The sequence below is a fragment of the Anser anser genome (assembly GCF_964211835.1).
Source record: "Anser anser genome assembly, chromosome: Z".
NCBI classification, from domain to species: domain Eukaryota; kingdom Metazoa; phylum Chordata; class Aves; order Anseriformes; family Anatidae; genus Anser; species Anser anser.
This window is the reverse complement of record NC_139723.1, coordinates 10,223,966-10,242,209: the sequence shown is the minus strand read 5'-3', so window position 1 is coordinate 10,242,209 and position 18,244 is coordinate 10,223,966. Positions and strand designations below refer to the sequence as shown.

At 56.2% G+C, this 18,244-nt stretch overlaps 1 protein-coding gene and 1 long non-coding RNA gene across 2 annotated transcripts; both read right to left on the bottom strand.

Moving 5' to 3' along the window:
* Positions 1-669: 669 nt before the first annotated feature.
* Positions 670-4,977, bottom strand: LOC310888986 (coiled-coil domain-containing protein 81-like; the record flags this gene model as incomplete). The annotated part of the gene is made up of 5 exons (XM_083815939.1): positions 2,159-4,977; positions 1,712-1,773; positions 1,206-1,566; positions 786-1,023; positions 670-745 (listed from the first exon to the last, which is right to left on the bottom strand). The coding sequence occupies exons 1-5, from the start codon at positions 2,229-2,231 to the stop codon at positions 670-672; spliced, it is 810 nt and encodes a 269-aa protein (XP_083672065.1). The 5' UTR covers positions 2,232-4,977.
* A 10,414-nt stretch (positions 4,978-15,391) lies between these two features.
* Positions 15,392-17,736, bottom strand: LOC310889071. Its single transcript, XR_014576356.1, has 3 exons — positions 16,723-17,736; positions 16,276-16,337; positions 15,392-16,130 (listed from the first exon to the last, which is right to left on the bottom strand). It is a non-coding gene; the product is annotated as an uncharacterized lncRNA (long non-coding RNA).
* Positions 17,737-18,244: the final 508 nt, after the last annotated feature.

Sequence of the window (18,244 nt, the reverse complement as noted above, 5' to 3'; positions counted from 1 at the left end):
CTAAGAAGCTGCTGGCAGGGTTCTTTGGGAGCTACTGCCGAGCCTTTGGAGGACACAATGGCCTGTGCGAGCTGAGGGGCCCCACAGCCTCCAGAAGCTTCTTCCCGCGCTTCCCTCGCCTTCCTGCCAGACCCAACACAAGTCCTCCTCGCTGTCCCCTCACACCCTCCCACCACTCTCAGGGACCCTCAACTGCAGACTGGCCGCTTCATCTGCACTGCCCAGAAGGACTGAGCAGGGGGTCAGCCTGGAAGCCCTCCCAGCAACGAGCTGGTCCTGCCTCACTTTGGCAGGAGAGAAGCACCATGAAGGGGCTGCACCCAAAGCACGAGCTGGGCACCAGCTCCCCTGGCCAGCCAGATGTTGCAGAAGAGATGGCACTCACGTTGGTAGTGTGATGAAACTATTTCCACTGATACGAGTATATTTATTTTTGCCGTCAGATGCAATCATATCCGTCATCTTGGAGTCCTGCAATGGGACAGACACACGTCAGCAGAAGCCCAGGATATGTGCTCCTTGCTCCCAAAGGTAGCAAACGTTCCCACTGCTCAGGGACATGGCTGCCTCTCCAAAATCCTCGCCCCACTTTCTCCTTTGGTGTCATTAGCCCCTCACACAAACAGGCCCAGATGCTACCGAGAGTTTGTATAGCTCCTCGAGCCTGTCTCACCCAATGGCGAGGCAGGCAAGGAGAAAGCAGTTTGAGAGAGCTTTGACAGCATTGCCAGAGCTGCCAGCAGCCCTGGAGACACGAACCACTCACCGTGAGAAGAGCTTCATACATGTTGTCTGTGTCATCCACCTCCAGCAGGAACTCAGTGTAGAAGTTCATGGTGACCACTTTTCTTCGCACAGTAAGAATGCCGATACCCTTGAAGAAGAATTCCACATCCTTTTTGTCCAGGAGGGCACCAGCGAAGAGAAGCAGGGTCTCATGGATGCACTGCTCTACTATTTGTGGTCGGAAGTGGATGTCTGAGGCAATCTGCTCAAAGTCCAGCGGAGCAAATGGTGTCTCGACTAGAAAACAACCATGAAGCAACAACGTCAGTCCCCACGCATTTCAGCAAACTCACACACTAAGTGTGGGCAGCGCCCAGCCCTCGTGCAATGCTGTGCCACGGGGAAGGCCCTTGCCAGCTTTGGCCACATCTCCAGAGCAGAGCAGATGGGGAACAGAAGGCCAAGGGAAGCTTTGCCACCTGCTACGAGCATCCAGCTAGAGGGTGGGACGAGCCGCAAAGAGGGGGCTGACTCCCAGGGGAGGGGCAGGTTCTGGGATGCTGTATGTGCACCCACACTCGGCCTGTCCATGTTGCAAGACACTTTGCTCTGCCATGGCACAGGGACGACTGCATGGAGCAAAAGGCAAGGGCTGCACAGGGAAAGCAAAGCAAAAAGCTTCTTACTAGAAATTTCGTTCTCGGCACACTTGAGCTTGTAAAATGTCATCATAAACCTGCAGGGCTTGAACACGGGTTTCTGAACAACCATAGCCTTGCCATCGGCACTAGTGGTGTCTGCTGGCACAACGGCAAAGGTTCCGATTCCAATATTCACCACCTGAAAACGCAAGCAAGAAGAGGGATCAATGGCAGTGCTGGACAGAGCTGCAAGGGTGCTGCGTGACTTGCGGGCCCTGAAGATGGTGCTGCGTGGCCCAGGTCCAAAGGGGCAAGATGGGCCAGGGGCAGGATGTAAGGCTCACCTGCTTCCGCAACAGCTGCCTTCTGATGTATTTGGATGTACTATCCCACACTTGGCAGATTTCTGGAAAGCAAAAGACAGATCCCAAGATGCGGTGAGTTGGCAATGCCCATGAAGTCTGAACCCCCATAGCCACAGAGGTGACAGTGGTGTGTGATCAAGCTCTGCCTTGCTCTCAGCCAGCACTCGCACTGCTGGGGCAAGCTGCTGCACAGCTCCTGGACCTTGCCCAGCTTGCAAGCCCGCACTGTGCCCAGGACAGGCCTGGGGAGGAAGGGGAGGCATCAGATGCACCTTGGGAAGCACATTTGATGCACTCAGGGCTCTCCTTGCAGACGCCAGGACCCTTCAGAAGACCTTCCCCCGGCAGTGGCAGCCCCAAGCTTTCCACAGCTCATGTCCATCTTTGCGACAACAGTGCTCCCACAAGGGCCCCCCAGGGCCTTACCTTTGCTGGTGAGCTCCTTAATTAATGAAAGTTCCTCAGGCTTCAAGGGGCTGAAGAGCAGGTAGTGCTTCATCTTTGCCCCTGCCTTACAGCAGCTGGGAAAGAGGTGCTCTTCCTGCTACAAAACTCCCTTGGCTCCTCCTCCTTCTCCTCCTCAACACTTCCCAACCAGCGTTCTCTCCCACAGGCTCCCCTCGCCTTCTGCTGCTGGCAGAGCAGCTCCTGTGGAGCAGAGCAGCGCTGGCGAGAGCAACTCCAACACCTCCCAGGCCTTGCTGGGAAGTGTGGCCGGGCACGGCGGGGACGGGGTTTTATAGCTGAGCCCCATGATGTCACCCACCGTGTCACAAAGGGGCCGACACCTCATAGGCCACGCACATCTCGCCTCAGCATGGGCGGGGGACCAGAGTGAGGCCCCTGAGGCGGCGGTGCTGACGCCTCTGCCTCCGTCTCTCACCTCAGCCGCCCTCCGCTTGGCAGAGAGAAACTTTGGGAAGCAGGCAAGGGAAGTGCAGCAAGGCCGAAGGAGCTTCGTGCACTCAGAACACGGCTGCAGAGCGCAAGGTAACTCTGTCAGAGGCCACAAGGAGAAGCCACCACTTTGCTTCGCGAGACAACACCGAGCCCCTCGTATATCCCAGTCGCACTGTGATGAACTTCATTCAGCACACGACGATCTACAAAGGAAGACCTCAACAGCACGTGGCACGGGAGAGGCTGCAAGGCCTTCCAACGGGAAGCACCTGGAACATGCATCCTCCCCCACACGCTCACAGTCCTAGAAGGCTTCACTAGGCAGGGCTCTCAACTTCCCAGCGCTCTGCTCAGCAAGCCCTACATCCCTCTACCCCATGAGCACAGCTGCAGAAGCAGTGAGTATGCTAAAGCCAACCTCCTCAAGAAAGTCTTGTAGGCAGAAGGAAAGAGGAGACGGGTACCCCAGCAAAGAGCAAAGGTTCCATCAGCTCAATCCCCAACACAGGACAAATATATATAGTATGTATGTGTATATATATATAGGTATATAGGTATAGTTTGTCTGCAACGGAGTCACAGTACAGAATTTGTAGCTATGAAAAAGCACGTCAAGAACTGGGGCTGATTTTAGAAGGGTGTATGTGTGCCTTAATGAACAGGAGTAGTATCCGATCATGTTTACTAAAAGAAGTAGGCAGAGGCAGTGAGATTTATTCCGATGGGATTGATAGCAAGTACAGGTATTTTAAAGACCTCTAGTTTAGGCAAGCAAAAGGAATCATAGAATGGCTTGGGTGGAAGGGCCCTCAAAGGTCACCTAGTTCCAGCCCCCTGCCACAGGCAGCGACGCCCCCCACCAGATCAGGTTGCTCAGGGCCTCATCTCAGTAGTTGAGGTCAGTTGCGTCGCAGCAGAGCAGCCGCAGCCGCAGCCGCAGCCGCAGGCCCAGCCGCAGGCCCAGCGCCCGACCAGGAGTTACAGGGGGATCTCGGGCCCCTGCTTCGCCAGGGGTGGCCCGGGTGGCCCGGGCGGCCCGCCACAGCAGCGCAACCAGGCCGCAGCCGCCAGCTCTCAGGAGAGAGGCTGAGGGGAGCGGGCGTCGCCAGGGCAGCGGTGACCGCGGTGACTGCGCGCACGGCCTCTGCCTCGAAACAGCCTCCGGGAGGGCGGGGACGCGTCGCTGCCCACTGCGAGCAGGGAGGGGCCAGCAGCGCGTGAGTACCGCCCACACCGACGGTCACTGGCTGAGAGGAGCGGCCCCGAGGCAGGCACATCCCGCAGCTCAGCGCAGCCGAGGGGGGGATCGCGACGCGCAGGGGGGTTCCTGCATCGAGGCATCCCCAGGGAGCGGAGGGAGTCGCCAGCACCCGCAGCCCTCAGAAGAGCAGCCGACGAGGCTCACACAAACCCAGCAGCGGTGGTGGCTAGTATAACTCTTCCAGGTTGGACCAACCAACCGTCTATATTAGAACCAGTGCCACCAAAAAAGCACGAAGGCTGTTAGCAATTGGAGATTGCTGTCTGAGAGGCACTGAAGCACCCATTTGCTGTCCAGACAATCTTGCCAGAGAAGTTTGCTGTCTGCCATGGGCCTGCATTTGTGATACCATGAAGAGGCTACCAGGCCTGTTGAAGCAAGAGGACTGGCAGCCATTCCTCCTGTTTTGTGTGTGGTCAAATGAGGCTGCAATGAGGAGACTCCAGAACATCAAAAGGGACTTTCTGTGCCCTGGAAAGGTGTTGAAGGGATCAGGAGCAGAGGAAGTGTTCTTCGACACATGAACCATTCACCGTGAGAAGAGCTTCAAGCATGTTGCCTGTGCCATCCACCTCCAGCACGCAGTCAGTAAAGAAGTTCACGGTGACCACTTTTCTTTGCACAGTAAGAATGCCGATACCCTTGAAGAAGAATTCCACATCCTTTTTCTCCAGCAGGGCACCAGCGAAGAGAAGCATGTTCTCGTGGATGCACTGCTCTACTCTTTGTCATCAGAAGTGGATGTCTGAGGCAATCTGCTCAAAGTCCAGTGGAGCAAGTAGTGTCTCAGCTAGAAAACAACCTTTTCTTTTTTTTGGACATTCAACCTGGAAAAGCAGCCTACTTCTATTGAAGGTCTTAAGTGATGACAGGGAGTGTGGAGAAAACCCCAAAGGAATCCCGCAAGAGAATCCAAGAATCTCCCCAAAGCAGGAGAATGGGTCTGTGGGCCCACAAATTATAGCAGAATCCTGCTTGTCATTCCCGGCCATTGCTGCAAAGCAGCAAGTCCCTGGTGGCAGACGGTCCTCATCAGCACTGGGAGAAGCCCTGTGCCGCAGGGCCCAAAGTCCCCCTGTGCGAGCTGCCCTCCACCGGGAGAGGTGGCTCACAAACATGGGAGCAGTACTGGGAGTTGCAGGGCTTCTCCTCTCCTCTTTTGTGTAAAAAAAGGCCATGCACGGAGCAGCGTGGTCAGTCCAGCTGGCAGCAGGCACCAGCACTCTTTATTTGGCAGGTCACCCTTTGGAAGGCACTCTTCACACCCTTGATGACAGCTCTCACACTGCAAAGGGGGGTTCCTGCATCAAGGCCTGTCCAGAACTGTGGCTACACAGGTCTCTGGCTGCAGGGAGTGCGAGAGCCTGCTGCTGCCATGGGAGAGCGGCAGGTATTCCATCTGCGTGAGGTGCGAACCGGTTGAAGATCTGCTCGGCACATTGGCAGAGCTGAAGGAGGAGGTTGAGAGACTGAAGGCTATCAGGGACTGTGAGCTGGAGATCGACTGGTGGAGTAGCTCCGTGGTGTGCCAGAGGGAGAGGCACCAGGGAGATACTCCACAGTTGGTGGTGGACCCCCTTCCCGGTCCCTGTTGGGCAGAGGAGGGGGACCTGAGGGATAGGGACGCTTGGGAGAGGGTCCCTGCTCCGCATCGTGGGCAGACACCCCCTCTGCCTACCTCGCGTCCCCAGGTCCCCCTAAAGAATAAGTTTGCAGCACTGTACATTAAAGAGGTGGTAAGTGGGGATGCGCAGGAAGGTTCCCCCAAGAGGTTACCAAGGACAAGGCAGTGGACTCCATGCATTCAGACTGCCTCTGCCAGGAAAGCAAGAAGGGTGGTTGTGGTGGGTGACTCCCTTCTCAGAGGAACAGAGGGCCCTATTTGCAGACCATACCTGAGCCGTAAGGAAGAGTGCTGCCTACTTGGGGCCCAGGTCAGGGACATAACTAGAAAACGCCCAGAGCTGGGTCACCCCACTGATTACTACCCATTACTCATAGTTCAGGCGGGCAGTGGTGAAATCGCTTAGAGAAGCCTGAGAACCATGAAAGGAGATTTCAGGGGTTTAGAGCGAATAGTTCAAGGAGCGGGAGCGCAAGTGGGGATTTCTTCTATACCTTCTGGAGAGGTGAAGGACATGGAGCGGGCTAGGAAAACACAGGTAATGAATAATTGGCTGAGAGGCTGGCATTGAGACAGGAACTTTGGGTTCTTTGACCATGGGGCAGTTTACTTGACCCCTGGTCTGTTGTCAGTGGATGGAACTCACCTGTCTCAAAGGGGGAAATGAATCTTAGCGCAGGAGCTAGCAGGACTCATTGAGAGCTTTAAACTAGCTATGATGGGGGAAGGGGATAAAACAGGGCTCACCAGAGGAGGGCCTAGAAGAACAGTGCTGAAGCTGGGAGTGAGGCAGATGTCTCAGAAGTGCATCTACACCAATGCACGCAGCATGGGTAACAAACAGGAGGAGCTGGAAGTGATTGTGTGGCAGGCTAACTATGACCTAGCTGCTATAACCGAAACATGGTGGGATCACTCCCAAGACTGGAGTACTGTGATGGACGGCTACAAGCTCTTCAGAAGGGATAGACAAGGAAGGAAGGGTGGTGGTGTGGCTCTTTATATTAAAGAGTGTCTTGGTGTTGAAGAGCTTGGGGTTGGGAATGATAAAGTTGAGTGTCTATGGATAAGGATCGGGGGAAGGCCTGCAGGAGTGACATTTTGGTGGGGGTCTGTTATAGACCGCCTAATCAGGACGAAGAGATGGATGAGACATTCTATGAGCAGTTTGCAGAAGTTGCAGTATCACCAGCAATCGTTCTCATGGGAGACTTCAATCCAAGAATCTCCCCAAAGCAGGAGAATGGGCCTGTGGGCCCACAAATTGTAAAACGGATGTCAAGGAAGGTGTACCACAGACAGAAACCTGCTTGTCATTGCCGGCCATTGCTGCAAAGCAGCAAGCCCCTGGCGGCAGATGGTCCTCGTCAGCACTGGGAGAAGCCCTCTGCCACAGGGCCCAAGGTCCCCCTGCACGAGCTGCCCTCCACCGGGAGAGGTGGGAGGGACCATGGGAGCTGTACAGGGAGTTGCAGGGCTTCTCCTCTCCTCTTTTGTGCAAAAAAAAGGCCATGCAGGGAGCAGTGTGGTTAGTCCAGCTGGCAGCAGGCACCAGCACTCTTTATTGGTCAGGTCACCCTTTGGAAGGCGCTCTTCACACCCCTTGCTGACAGCTCTCACACTGCAAAGGGGGCAGCACCATGAGCAGAGGTGGGAGCTTCTGCTCGAGTGTCCCTGGTACTGGTGCTGGTGCCTGCCTCAGCTTTCGATGTTGGAGTTGATGGCTACGGCCTCTGCAGCTGGAAGCTGCAGGGCCGCTTGTGGTTTCCTGGCGTGGACGGCACACCCTGGGCCTTCTCACAGTGGTCCAAGAGCCTTGTCTTCTCCCCTTTCCTGCAGGATCCAAAAGAAAGGCCATCAACTTGGGTGGGGAAGAAAGGACAGTAATGTCCCAAGGCCTCACTCAGGCCCCTAGCTGTGGGATGTGTTGCTACGTCCCATGCAGACGCCCACCATCAGACATGGCCCCCTTGGCCCTTTGCACCCACAGCCTTCCCCTCGGGACCTGTGTCATGGCTCGGTTGTGGGGTGCAGAGAGGCCCCCGGGCATGGCATCGCACCCAGCCCCTTCCCGTGTTACAAGGAAGCGGAGGACTCCGAGCGCTGAGAACCCCAGCACACTGCTCCAGGGCTCATGGCCTCCAGGGCTCTTCCCAGGCTCAGCGGGGCTGGCACACACTTACTCTGTCTGTGCTCTCCTGGGGAGCTGCGGCTCTTCCTGCTCCCTCTCTGCTGCCTTCCGGCTCGTAGGGCTTTGGCCTTTCACATTGGGATTCAGCCTCTCCTTCAGCTTCTCATCGTACTCCTTTCTTAAGAGGAAGGACGGACGTCGGTCACAGTCCATAGTGTGGTGGAAGTTCTTCTGCAAAACGAGAAGAGAGTCTCCTAAAGAACTGCTGCAAGGAGCTGAGGCTGTCCCTCCCAGTGCATGCCTATACTGAGCAGCAGGGGGCAATCCTCTCCAATGGGGTCTGCTACCAACAGCCAGCTCTTTCAAGGCTGCAGCCCTTGCTCCCTGAGCCCAGGGCAGGGCCCGCCTTTTCTGTCTGGGGGGGGTGCTTCTGCCGCGTTAGGTGCCTCGTACAAGCTCACTTTAGTCTTCAGGGCGCAGGTACTGAGGGCACTGATCCCTCACAGGGAGGTACAGTCCCTCGGCAGACCCGTGCCCATGCCCAGCTCGCTGCTGGCTTGGCCCTTTGCTCCTTGCAACAGCTCCTCCCGCACAGCAACGCGCAGGGGAGCGGACAAATAGCAGGCCCCTGCCTGGCCAGGTGGTGACCACAGCGCTGCTGTGCCGGAGACCTGCGCTGCTCCCCTCCCTCCCAAGGAGTGGGGAAATGCCTGCTTGGGGCTTTTTTTTTCCTGGGGGCTCTGACTGCATGCCATACCTGTCTTCGCTCAAAGATCTGTTTCTGTATGCTGGAATCGTATTTATCCCATGATTCAGCTTTAATTCTTTTGAGCCTGTGGGCCATTAGTATTTGTTCCCGTCTTTCCTCTCTCAGAGCACGCATATAGTACGCTCCCTGCAGGTAAGGGAAACACAACCGTGTGTAGCGTTTGTCTCTGGGGCTGGGCACAGGCAGGAGCACAGGGACGGTGGGCAGCAACAGCTGCCGTTTCTGCCCTGCCCTGGAGTCCCCAGGGGGAAACGGGGCTGGCAAATGTCTATGGCGTACCGTGGTTGCAGTTTTCTGAGCAGAAAAACCCAGGCGCTCAGGGGGCCTAGGCTGTAGACGAGCTAGAGGTGTTGGCTTCTTCAATTCCTTCTCAGACCTCTCGTGAATTGGTGGCTCGAATCTAAAAAGACACAGCAGGCTTAGCTTCTGGGAGTACTCTTGGAGGCCGTTTCTAAGAGCTGGGCTCGCAGCTCACACCTTAGCTCCAGCAGCACAAGGTGCTTGTGCAGGAGGAAGACCACGTCTCCACCAGGACAACAGCTGTCCCTTTGATGTTTCCAGTGCTTTTTGGCATGAGCACATGCACTACGGCTGAGGGGAACATCTCACTGGCACAAAACCATCTCACTTCCCCCACTTGTGTGGGGAAGAAGGGACAGAAGTGTCCCAAGGCCTCACTCAGGCCCCTAGCTGTGGGATGTGTTGCAATGTCCCACACAGACGCCCACCATCAGACACGGCCCCCTTGGCCCTTTGCACCCACAGCCTTCCCCTCGGGACCTGTGTCATGCCTTGGCCTTGTGGTGCAGAGAGGCCCCTGGGGGGTGGCATCGCACCCAGCTCCTTGCCTTGTCACGAGGAAGGGGAGGACTCCGAGCCCAGGGAACCCTAGAACACTCTCACGGTCTCAGGGCCTCCAGGGCTGTTCCCAGGCTCAGCGGGGCTGGTGCACATTCACTCTCTCTGTGCTCACCTGGGGAGCTGTGGCTCTTCCTTCCACCCATCTGATGCTTTCTGATTTGCAGGGCTTTGGCCTTTGTCATTCTCTTTCATCCTCTCCTTCAGCTTCTTGTCGTACTCCTTTCTCAACAGGCAGGAAGGTCGTCGGCCACATTCCAGCTGGTGGTAGACGGGGTTCTGCAAAACCAGAAGAGAGTCTCCTAAAGAACTGCTGCACAGAGCTGAGGCTACCCTTTCCAGGGCACTCCTGCAGTAAATGGCGCTGAGCAGCAGCGGGCTACCCTCTCCAATGGGGTCTCTTTCCAACAGCCAGCGCTTTCAAGGCTGCAGCCCTTGCTCCCTGAGCCCAGGGCAGGGCCTGCCTTTTCTGCATGCGAGTGCGCTTCTGCTGAGTTAGGTGCCTCACACAGGCTCACTTTAGTCTTGAGAGCGCAGGTACTGTGGGCACTGATCCCTCGCAGGGATGTATGGTCCCTCGGCAGACCCGTGCCCATGCCCAGCTCGCTGCTGGCTTTGCCCTTTGCTTCTTGCAACAGCTACTTCCGCACGGCAACGCGCAGGGGAGCGGGCAGACAGCAGGCACCTGCCTGGCCAGGTGGTGACCAGAACACTGCTGTGCCAGAGACCTGCACTGCTCACCTCCCTCCCAAGGAGTGGGGAAATGCCTGCTGGGGGCATTTCTTTCATGGGGGCTCTGAATGCATGACATACCTTTTCTCGCTCCCTGCTCCTACTCCGTAGGATTGCATCGTATTCCCCCCAGATTTCATCCTCAACCTGTTTGCGCTCGTGGGCCATCAGTATTCTGTGCCGTCTTTCTTCCATCTGAGCACGCACAGAGCGCGCCCTCTGCAGGCAAGGGAAACACAACCGAGTGCAGCGTTAGTCTCCTGGGGCTGGGCACAGGCAGGAGCACAGGGACGGTGGGCAGCAACAGCTGCTGCTTCTGCCCTGCTCTGGAGTCTCCAAGGGCAAACGGGGCTGGCAAATAGCTATAGCGTACCGTTGTTGGAGGGTCCTGAGGTTTATCCGGGCGCTCAGGGGGTGTAGGCTGTGGATGAGCTGGAGGTGTTGGCTTCTTCAGCTCCCTCTCAGACCTCTTGTGAATTGGTGGCTCGAATCTAAAAAGACACAGCAGGCTGAGCTTCTGGGAGTACTCTTGGAGGCCGTTTCTAAGAGCTGGGCTCGCAGCTCACACCTTAGCTCCAGCAGCACAAGGTGCTTGTGCAGGAGGAAGACCACGTCTCCACCAGGACAACAGCTGTCCCTTTGATGTTTCCAGTGCCTTTTGGCATGAGCACATGCACTGCATCCAAGGGAAACATCTCACTGGCACAAAACCATCTCACTTCCCTCACTTGTGTGGGGAAGAAGGGACAGAAGTGTCCCAAGGCCTCATTCAGGCCCTTAGCTGTGGGATCTGTTGCTTCATCCCACACGGACGGACACCGTCAGACATGGCCCCCTTGGCCCTTTGCACCCACAGCCTTCCCCTGGGACCTGTGTCATGCCTCGGCCTGGGGGTGCAGAGAGGCCCCTGGGCGTGGCATCACACCCAGCTCCATCCGGTGTCACGAGGAAGGGGAGGACTCCGAGCGCTGGGATCCCCAGAACACTGCTCCAGGGCTTATGGCCTCCAGGGGGATTCCCAGGCCGCAGTTGTACCTGTGCACACTTACTCTCTCTGTGCTCTCCTCAGGGGCTGTGGGTCTTCGTGCCATCCCTCTGGTGCCTTCTGGCTCACAGGGCTTAGGCCTTCCTCATTCTCTTTCATCCTCTCCTTTACCTTCTCATCGTACTCCATTCTGACACGGAAGGAAGGATGTTGGTCACACTCCAGCGGGTGGCGGAAGTTTTTCTGCAAAACCAGAAGAGAGTTTCCTAAAGAACTGCTGCAAGGAGCTGAGGCTGCCCCTCCCAGTGCACTCCTGCAGCAAATGGCACTGAGCAGCAGCCAGCTACCTTCTCCAGTGGGGTCTCCTATGAACAGCCAGCGCTTTCAAGGCTGCAGCCCTTGCTCCCGGAGCACAGGGCAGGGACTGCCTTTTCTGCCTGGGGGTATGCTTCTGCTGAGTTAGGTGCCTCGCACAGGCTCACTTTAGTCTTCAGAGCGCAGGTACTGCGGGCTCTGATCCCTTGCAGAAAGGTACTGTCTCCCGGCAGACCTGTGCCCATGCCCAGCTCACTGCTGGCTTGGCCCTTTGCTCCTTTCAGCGTGCAGGGGTGTGGGCAGACAGCAGGCCCCTTGAGTGGCCAGGTGGTGACTGTAACGCTGCCATGCCGGAGACCTGCACTGCTCCCCTCCCTCCCAAGGAGTGGGGAAATGCCTGCTGGGGGCATTTTTTTCCTGGGGGCTCTGAATGCATGCCATACCTGCCTGTGCTCCATCATCAGCCTCTGCAACGTTGAATCATATTGGTTCCACGTTGCAGCCTCAAGCTTTTTGAGCTTATGGTCCATCAGTATACGGTGCCGTCTTTCTTCTATTTTAGTACGTACAGAGCGTACTCCCTGCTGACAAGGGAAACACAACCATATGCAGGGTTAGTCTCCTGGGGCTGGGCACAGGCAGGAGCACAGAGACGGTGGGCAGCAACAGCTGCTGCTTCTGCCCTGCTCTGGAGTCTCCAAGGGCAAACAGTGCTGGCAAATAACTATGGCGTACCGGTCTTGAAGAGTCCTGAGCAAAAGCCCTGTGCTCAGGGGGCTTAGGCTGTGGATGAGCTGGAGGTTTTGGCTTCTTCAGCTCCTCGTCAGACCTCTCATGAAGTGGTGGCAATAATCTAGAAAGACACAGCAGGCTTAGCTTCTGGGAGTACACTTGGAGACCGTTTCTAAGAGCTGGGCTTGCAGCTCACACCTTAGCTCCAGCAGCACAAGGTTCTTGTGCAGGGGGAAGACCACGTCTCCACCAGGACAACAGTTGTCCCTTTGATGTTTCCAGTGCTTTTTGGCATGAGCACATGCACTACGGCTGAGGGGAACATCTCACTGGCACAAAACCATCTCACTTCCCCCACTTGTGTGGGGAAGAAGGGACAGAAGTGTCCCAAGGCCTCACTCAGGCCCCTAGCTGTGGGATGTGTTGCAACGTCCCACACAGATGCCCACCATCAGACGCGACCCCCTTGGCCCTTTGCACCCACAGCCTTCCCCTCTGGACCTGTGTCAAGTCCCGGCCTGGGGGTGCGGAGAGGCCCCTGGGGGTGGCATCGCACCCTGCTCCTTTCCATGTCACGAGGAAGGGGAGGACGACAAGCCCTGGGAACCCCAGAACACGGCTCAGGGTCTCAGGGCCTCCAGGGCTCTTCCCAGGCCTCGGTTGGACCTGTGCACACTTACTCTGTCTGTGCTGTCCTCGGGGGCTGTGGCTCTTCGTGCCATCCCTGTGGTGCCTTCTGGCTCGTATGTCTTTGGCCTTTATCATTCTGCTTCATCCTCTCTTTGAGCATCTGATCGTACTCCTTTCTCACGATGTGGGAAGGACGTCGCAAGCACTTGAGCAATTGGCAGAAGGGTCTCTGCAAAACCAGAAGAGAGTCTCCTAAAGAACTGCTGCAAGGAGCTGAGGCTGCCCCTCCCAGTGCACTCCTGCAGCAAATGGCGCTGAGCAGCAGTGGGCTACCCTCTCCAACGGGGTCTGCTACCAACAGCCAGTGCTTTCAAGGCTACAGCCCTTGCTCCCGGAGCCCAGGGCACGGCCTGCCGTTTCTGCCTGGGGGTATGCTTCTGCTGAGTTAGGTGCCTCGCACAGGCTCACTTTAGTCTTCAGAGCGCAGGTACTGCGGGCTCTGATCCCTTGCAGAGAGGTACAGTCTCCCGGCAGACCCGTGCCCATGCCCAGCTCACTGCTGGCTTGGCCCTTTGCTCCTTTCAGCGTGCAGGGGTGTGGGCAGACAGCAGGCCCCTTGAGTGGCCAGGTGGTGACTGTAACGCTGCCATGCCGGAGACCTGCACTGCTCCCCTCCCTCCCAAGGAGGAGGGCAAATGCCTGCTGGGGGCATTTTTTCGTGGAGGCTCTGAAAACATGCCATGCTCCATGCTCCTACTCCATATGCATACATAGTATTGGTCCCACATTTCAGCTTCAATCTTTTTGAGCCTGTGGCCCATCAGTATGCGTTCCTGTCTTTCTTCTATCTGAGTGCACACAGAGCACACTCCCTGCAGGCAAGGGAAACACAACCGCGTACAGCATTAGTCTCCTGGGGCTGGGTACATGCAGGAGCACAGGGATGGTGGGCAGCATCAGCTGCTGCTTCTGCCTTGCTCTGGAGACCCCAAAGTGGAACGGGGCTGGCAAATACCTATGGCGTACCATTGTCGGAGGGTCCAGAGGAAAAGCCGTGGATGGCCGTGGATGAGCTGGAGGTTTTGGCTTCTTCAGCTCTTCCCCAGACCTCTCTTGAATTGGTGGCAGGAATCTAAAAAGACACAGCAGGCTTAGCTTATGGGAGTACTCTTGGAGGCAGTTTCTAAAAGCTGGGCTCGCAGCTCACACCTTAGCTCCAGCAGCACAAGGTGCTTGTGCAGGAGGAAGACCATGTCTCCACCAGGACAACAGCTGTCCCTTTGATGTTTCCAGTGCTTTTTGGCATGAGCACATGCACTGCAGCCGAGGGAAACTTCTTACTGGCACAAAAGGCTCTTGCCTTTATGTCCCCCAACTCCACCACAACACTTCTCCAGCAGGCTCACCTGGCTTGGTCACCTTGCTTGTTTTTATCCTCCTTGGTTTTCTTCTCTGCCGTCTTGGCTAGAGAAACCCTCCTCTGAGCCAGCACCACCGGGTCCAGCACACTCACTGCAAGAGAACACCACGATGTCACCTCTGTGTCTGTGCAGGGCAGCGGCAGCAGCAGAGCTGCTCAGCCGTGCCCACCCACACTCATTGCCGACCCTAGGAGCCACCATTCCTGGGGCATTTTGTCCCACACAGCTGCCTTCTCTCCCATGCCCCACACATCAACATTGGCTCTCCTGCCCTGCGAGGACGAGAGGAGAACATGCAACCCCCTGCCAGAAGCCCACTGGGACATTACCTCTTCGGCCACCCTTGCCCCAAGGCTGCGGATCTCTTTTGGGCTTGATGGAAATCGGATTGCAGTGCGGGTCCTGAAGTATAAGCCTGGAAACAGATAGACACCACTTGTCAAAAGAGGCACTGTGTTCCCTTGGTGTCCCCCACTAAGAAGCTGCTGGCAGGGTTCTTTGGGAGCTACTGCCGAGCCTTTGGAGGACACAATGGCCTGTGCGAGCTGAGGGGCCCCACAGCCTCCAGAAGCTTCTTCCCGCGCTTCCCTCGCCTTCCTGCCAGACCCAACACAAGTCCTCCTCGCTGTCCCCTCACACCCTCCCACCACTCTCAGGGACCCTCAACTGCAGACTGGCCGCTTCATCTGCACTGCCCAGAAGGACTGAGCAGGGGGTCAGCCTGGAAGCCCTCCCAGCAACGAGCTGGTCCTGCCTCACTTTGGCAGGAGAGAAGCACCATGAAGGGGCTGCACCCAAAGCACGAGCTGGGCACCAGCTCCCCTGGCCAGCCAGATGTTGCAGAAGAGATGGCACTCACGTTGGTAGTGTGATGAAACTATTTCCACTGATACGAGTATATTTATTTTTGCCGTCAGATGCAATCATATCCGTCATCTTGGAGTCCTGCAATGGGACAGACACACGTCAGCAGAAGCCCAGGATATGTGCTCCTTGCTCCCAAAGGTAGCAAACGTTCCCACTGCTCAGGGACATGGCTGCCTCTCCAAAATCCTCGCCCCACTTTCTCCTTTGGTGTCATTAGCCCCTCACACAAACAGGCCCAGATGCTACCGAGAGTTTGTATAGCTCCTCGAGCCTGTCTCACCCAATGGCGAGGCAGGCAAGGAGAAAGCAGTTTGAGAGAGCTTTGACAGCATTGCCAGAGCTGCCAGCAGCCCTGGAGACACGAACCACTCACCGTGAGAAGAGCTTCATACATGTTGTCTGTGTCATCCACCTCCAGCAGGAACTCAGTGTAGAAGTTCATGGTGACCACTTTTCTTCGCACAGTAAGAATGCCGATACCCTTGAAGAAGAATTCCACATCCTTTTTGTCCAGGAGGGCACCAGCGAAGAGAAGCAGGGTCTCATGGATGCACTGCTCTACTATTTGTGGTCGGAAGTGGATGTCTGAGGCAATCTGCTCAAAGTCCAGCGGAGCAAATGGTGTCTCGACTAGAAAACAACCATGAAGCAACAACGTCAGTCCCCACGCATTTCAGCAAACTCACACACTAAGTGTGGGCAGCGCCCAGCCCTCGTGCAATGCTGTGCCACGGGGAAGGCCCTTGCCAGCTTTGGCCACATCTCCAGAGCAGAGCAGATGGGGAACAGAAGGCCAAGGGAAGCTTTGGCACCTGCTACGAGCATCCAGCTAGAGGGTGGGACGAGCCGCAAAGAGGGGGCTGACTCCCAGGGGAGGGGCAGGTTCTGGGATGCTGTATGTGCACCCACACTCGGCCTGTCCATGTTGCAAGACACTTTGCTCTGCCATGGCACAGGGACGACTGCATGGAGCAAAAGGCAAGGGCTGCACAGGGAAAGCAAAGCAAAAAGCTTCTTACTAGAAATTTCGTTCTCGGCACACTTGAGCTTGTAAAATGTCATCATAAACCTGCAGGGCTTGAACACGGGTTTCTGAACAACCATAGCCTTGCCATCGGCACTAGTGGTGTCTGCTGGCACAACGGCAAAGGTTCCGATTCCAATATTCACCACCTGAAAACGCAAGCAAGAAGAGGGATCAATGGCAGTGCTGGACAGAGCTGCAAGGGTGCTGCGTGACTTGCGGGCCCTGAAGATGGTGCTGCGTGGCCCAGGTCCAAAGGGGCAAGATGGGCCAGGGGCAGGATGTAAGGCTCACCTGCTTCCGCAACAGCTGCCTTCTGATGTATTTGGATGTACTATCCCACACTTGGCAGATTTCTGGAAAGCAAAAGACAGATCCCAAGATGCGGTGAGTTGGCAATGCCCATGAAGTCTGAACCCCCATAGCCACAGAGGTGACAGTGGTGTGTGATCAAGCTCTGCCTTGCTCTCAGCCAGCACTCGCACTGCTGGGGCAAGCTGCTGCACAGCTCCTGGACCTTGCCCAGCTTGCAAGCCCGCACTGTGCCCAGGACAGGCCTGGGGAGGAAGGGGAGGCATCAGATGCACCTTGGGAAGCACATTTGATGCACTCAGGGCTCTCCTTGCAGACGCCAGGACCCTTCAGAAGACCTTCCCCCGGCAGTGGCAGCCCCAAGCTTTCCACAGCTCATGTCCATCTTTGCGACAACAGTGCTCCCACAAGGGCCCCCCAGGGCCTTACCTTTGCTGGTGAGCTCCTTAATTAATGAAAGTTCCTCAGGCTTCAAGGGGCTGAAGAGCAGGTAGTGCTTCATCTTTGCCCCTGCCTTACAGCAGCTGGGAAAGAGGTGCTCTTCCTGCTACAAAACTCCCTTGGCTCCTCCTCCTTCTCCTCCTCAACACTTCCCAACCAGCGTTCTCTCCCACAGGCTCCCCTCGCCTTCTGCTGCTGGCAGAGCAGCTCCTGTGGAGCAGAGCAGCGCTGGCGAGAGCAACTCCAACACCTCCCAGGCCTTGCTGGGAAGTGTGGCCGGGCACGGCGGGGACGGGGTTTTATAGCTGAGCCCCATGATGTCACCCACCGTGTCACAAAGGGGCCGACACCTCATAGGCCACGCACATCTCGCCTCAGCATGGGCGGGGGACCAGAGTGAGGCCCCTGAGGCGGCGGTGCTGACGCCTCTGCCTCCATCTCTCACCTCAGCCGCCCTCCGCTTGGCAGAGAGAAACTTTGGGAAGCAGGCAAGGGAAGTGCAGCAAGGCCGAAGGAGCTTCGTGCACTCAGAACACGGCTGCAGAGCGCAAGGTAACTCTGTCAGAGGCCACAAGGAGAAGCCACCACTTTGCTTCGCGAGACAACACCGAGCCCCTCGTATATCCCAGTCGCACTGTGATGAACTTCATTCAGCACACGACGATCTACAAAGGAAGACCTCAACAGCACGTGGCACGGGAGAGGCTGCAAGGCCTTCCAACGGGAAGCACCTGGAACATGCATCCTCCCCCACACGCTCACAGTCCTAGAAGGCTTCACTAGGCAGGGCTCTCAACTTCCCAGCGCTCTGCTCAGCAAGCCCTACATCCCTCTACCCCATGAGCACAGCTGCAGAAGCAGTGAGTATGCTAAAGCCAGCCTCCTCAAGAAAGTCTTGTAGGCAGAAGGAAAGAGGAGACGGGTACCCCAGCAAAGAGCAAAGGTTCCATCAGCTCAATCCCCAACACAGGACCAGCAAGGACAATCGGAAGGGCTGGAGCTCCCTCCAAAAAAAGTAACAATGAGCCATCATCGAAAAGAGCATGGTGCGGTGGAAGGCAGGTACCAGCAGACGAGGCATGGTCACTAGCTCTGAGTGTGGCTTTTTTTTTTTTTTGTCTTCTTTTTCCCTTTCTTCTTATCATTTTTTTTATTTTTTTTTTTTTCCTGAGAGAAACACTTGCCTGTCTCTGCCTGTGTGCAGGTTTCTTCCTTGGGAGACAGCGACCAAAGGTGGCAAGATTTGTTCATCTTCTTAATCTGCTGATCCTATCAGCAAGGGTTAGAGGGAAAATGGTGTGGGAGGAGAGTCGGGACCTCACTATGACTGTTCTGAGGGAAGATGTAGGGTATATAATAAATAACACACCTGTGCTGTTTTACTTTCTCTTCCCGTTGAAGTCTTATCTTTATGTCTCAAGGGATGAACAACCTTTTCCTTCTTTTTTCTTCCCGTATGCTGTGTTTATTCTAGTTTGCCTTGTCCTTCACAACAGCGGTCCCATCTTCT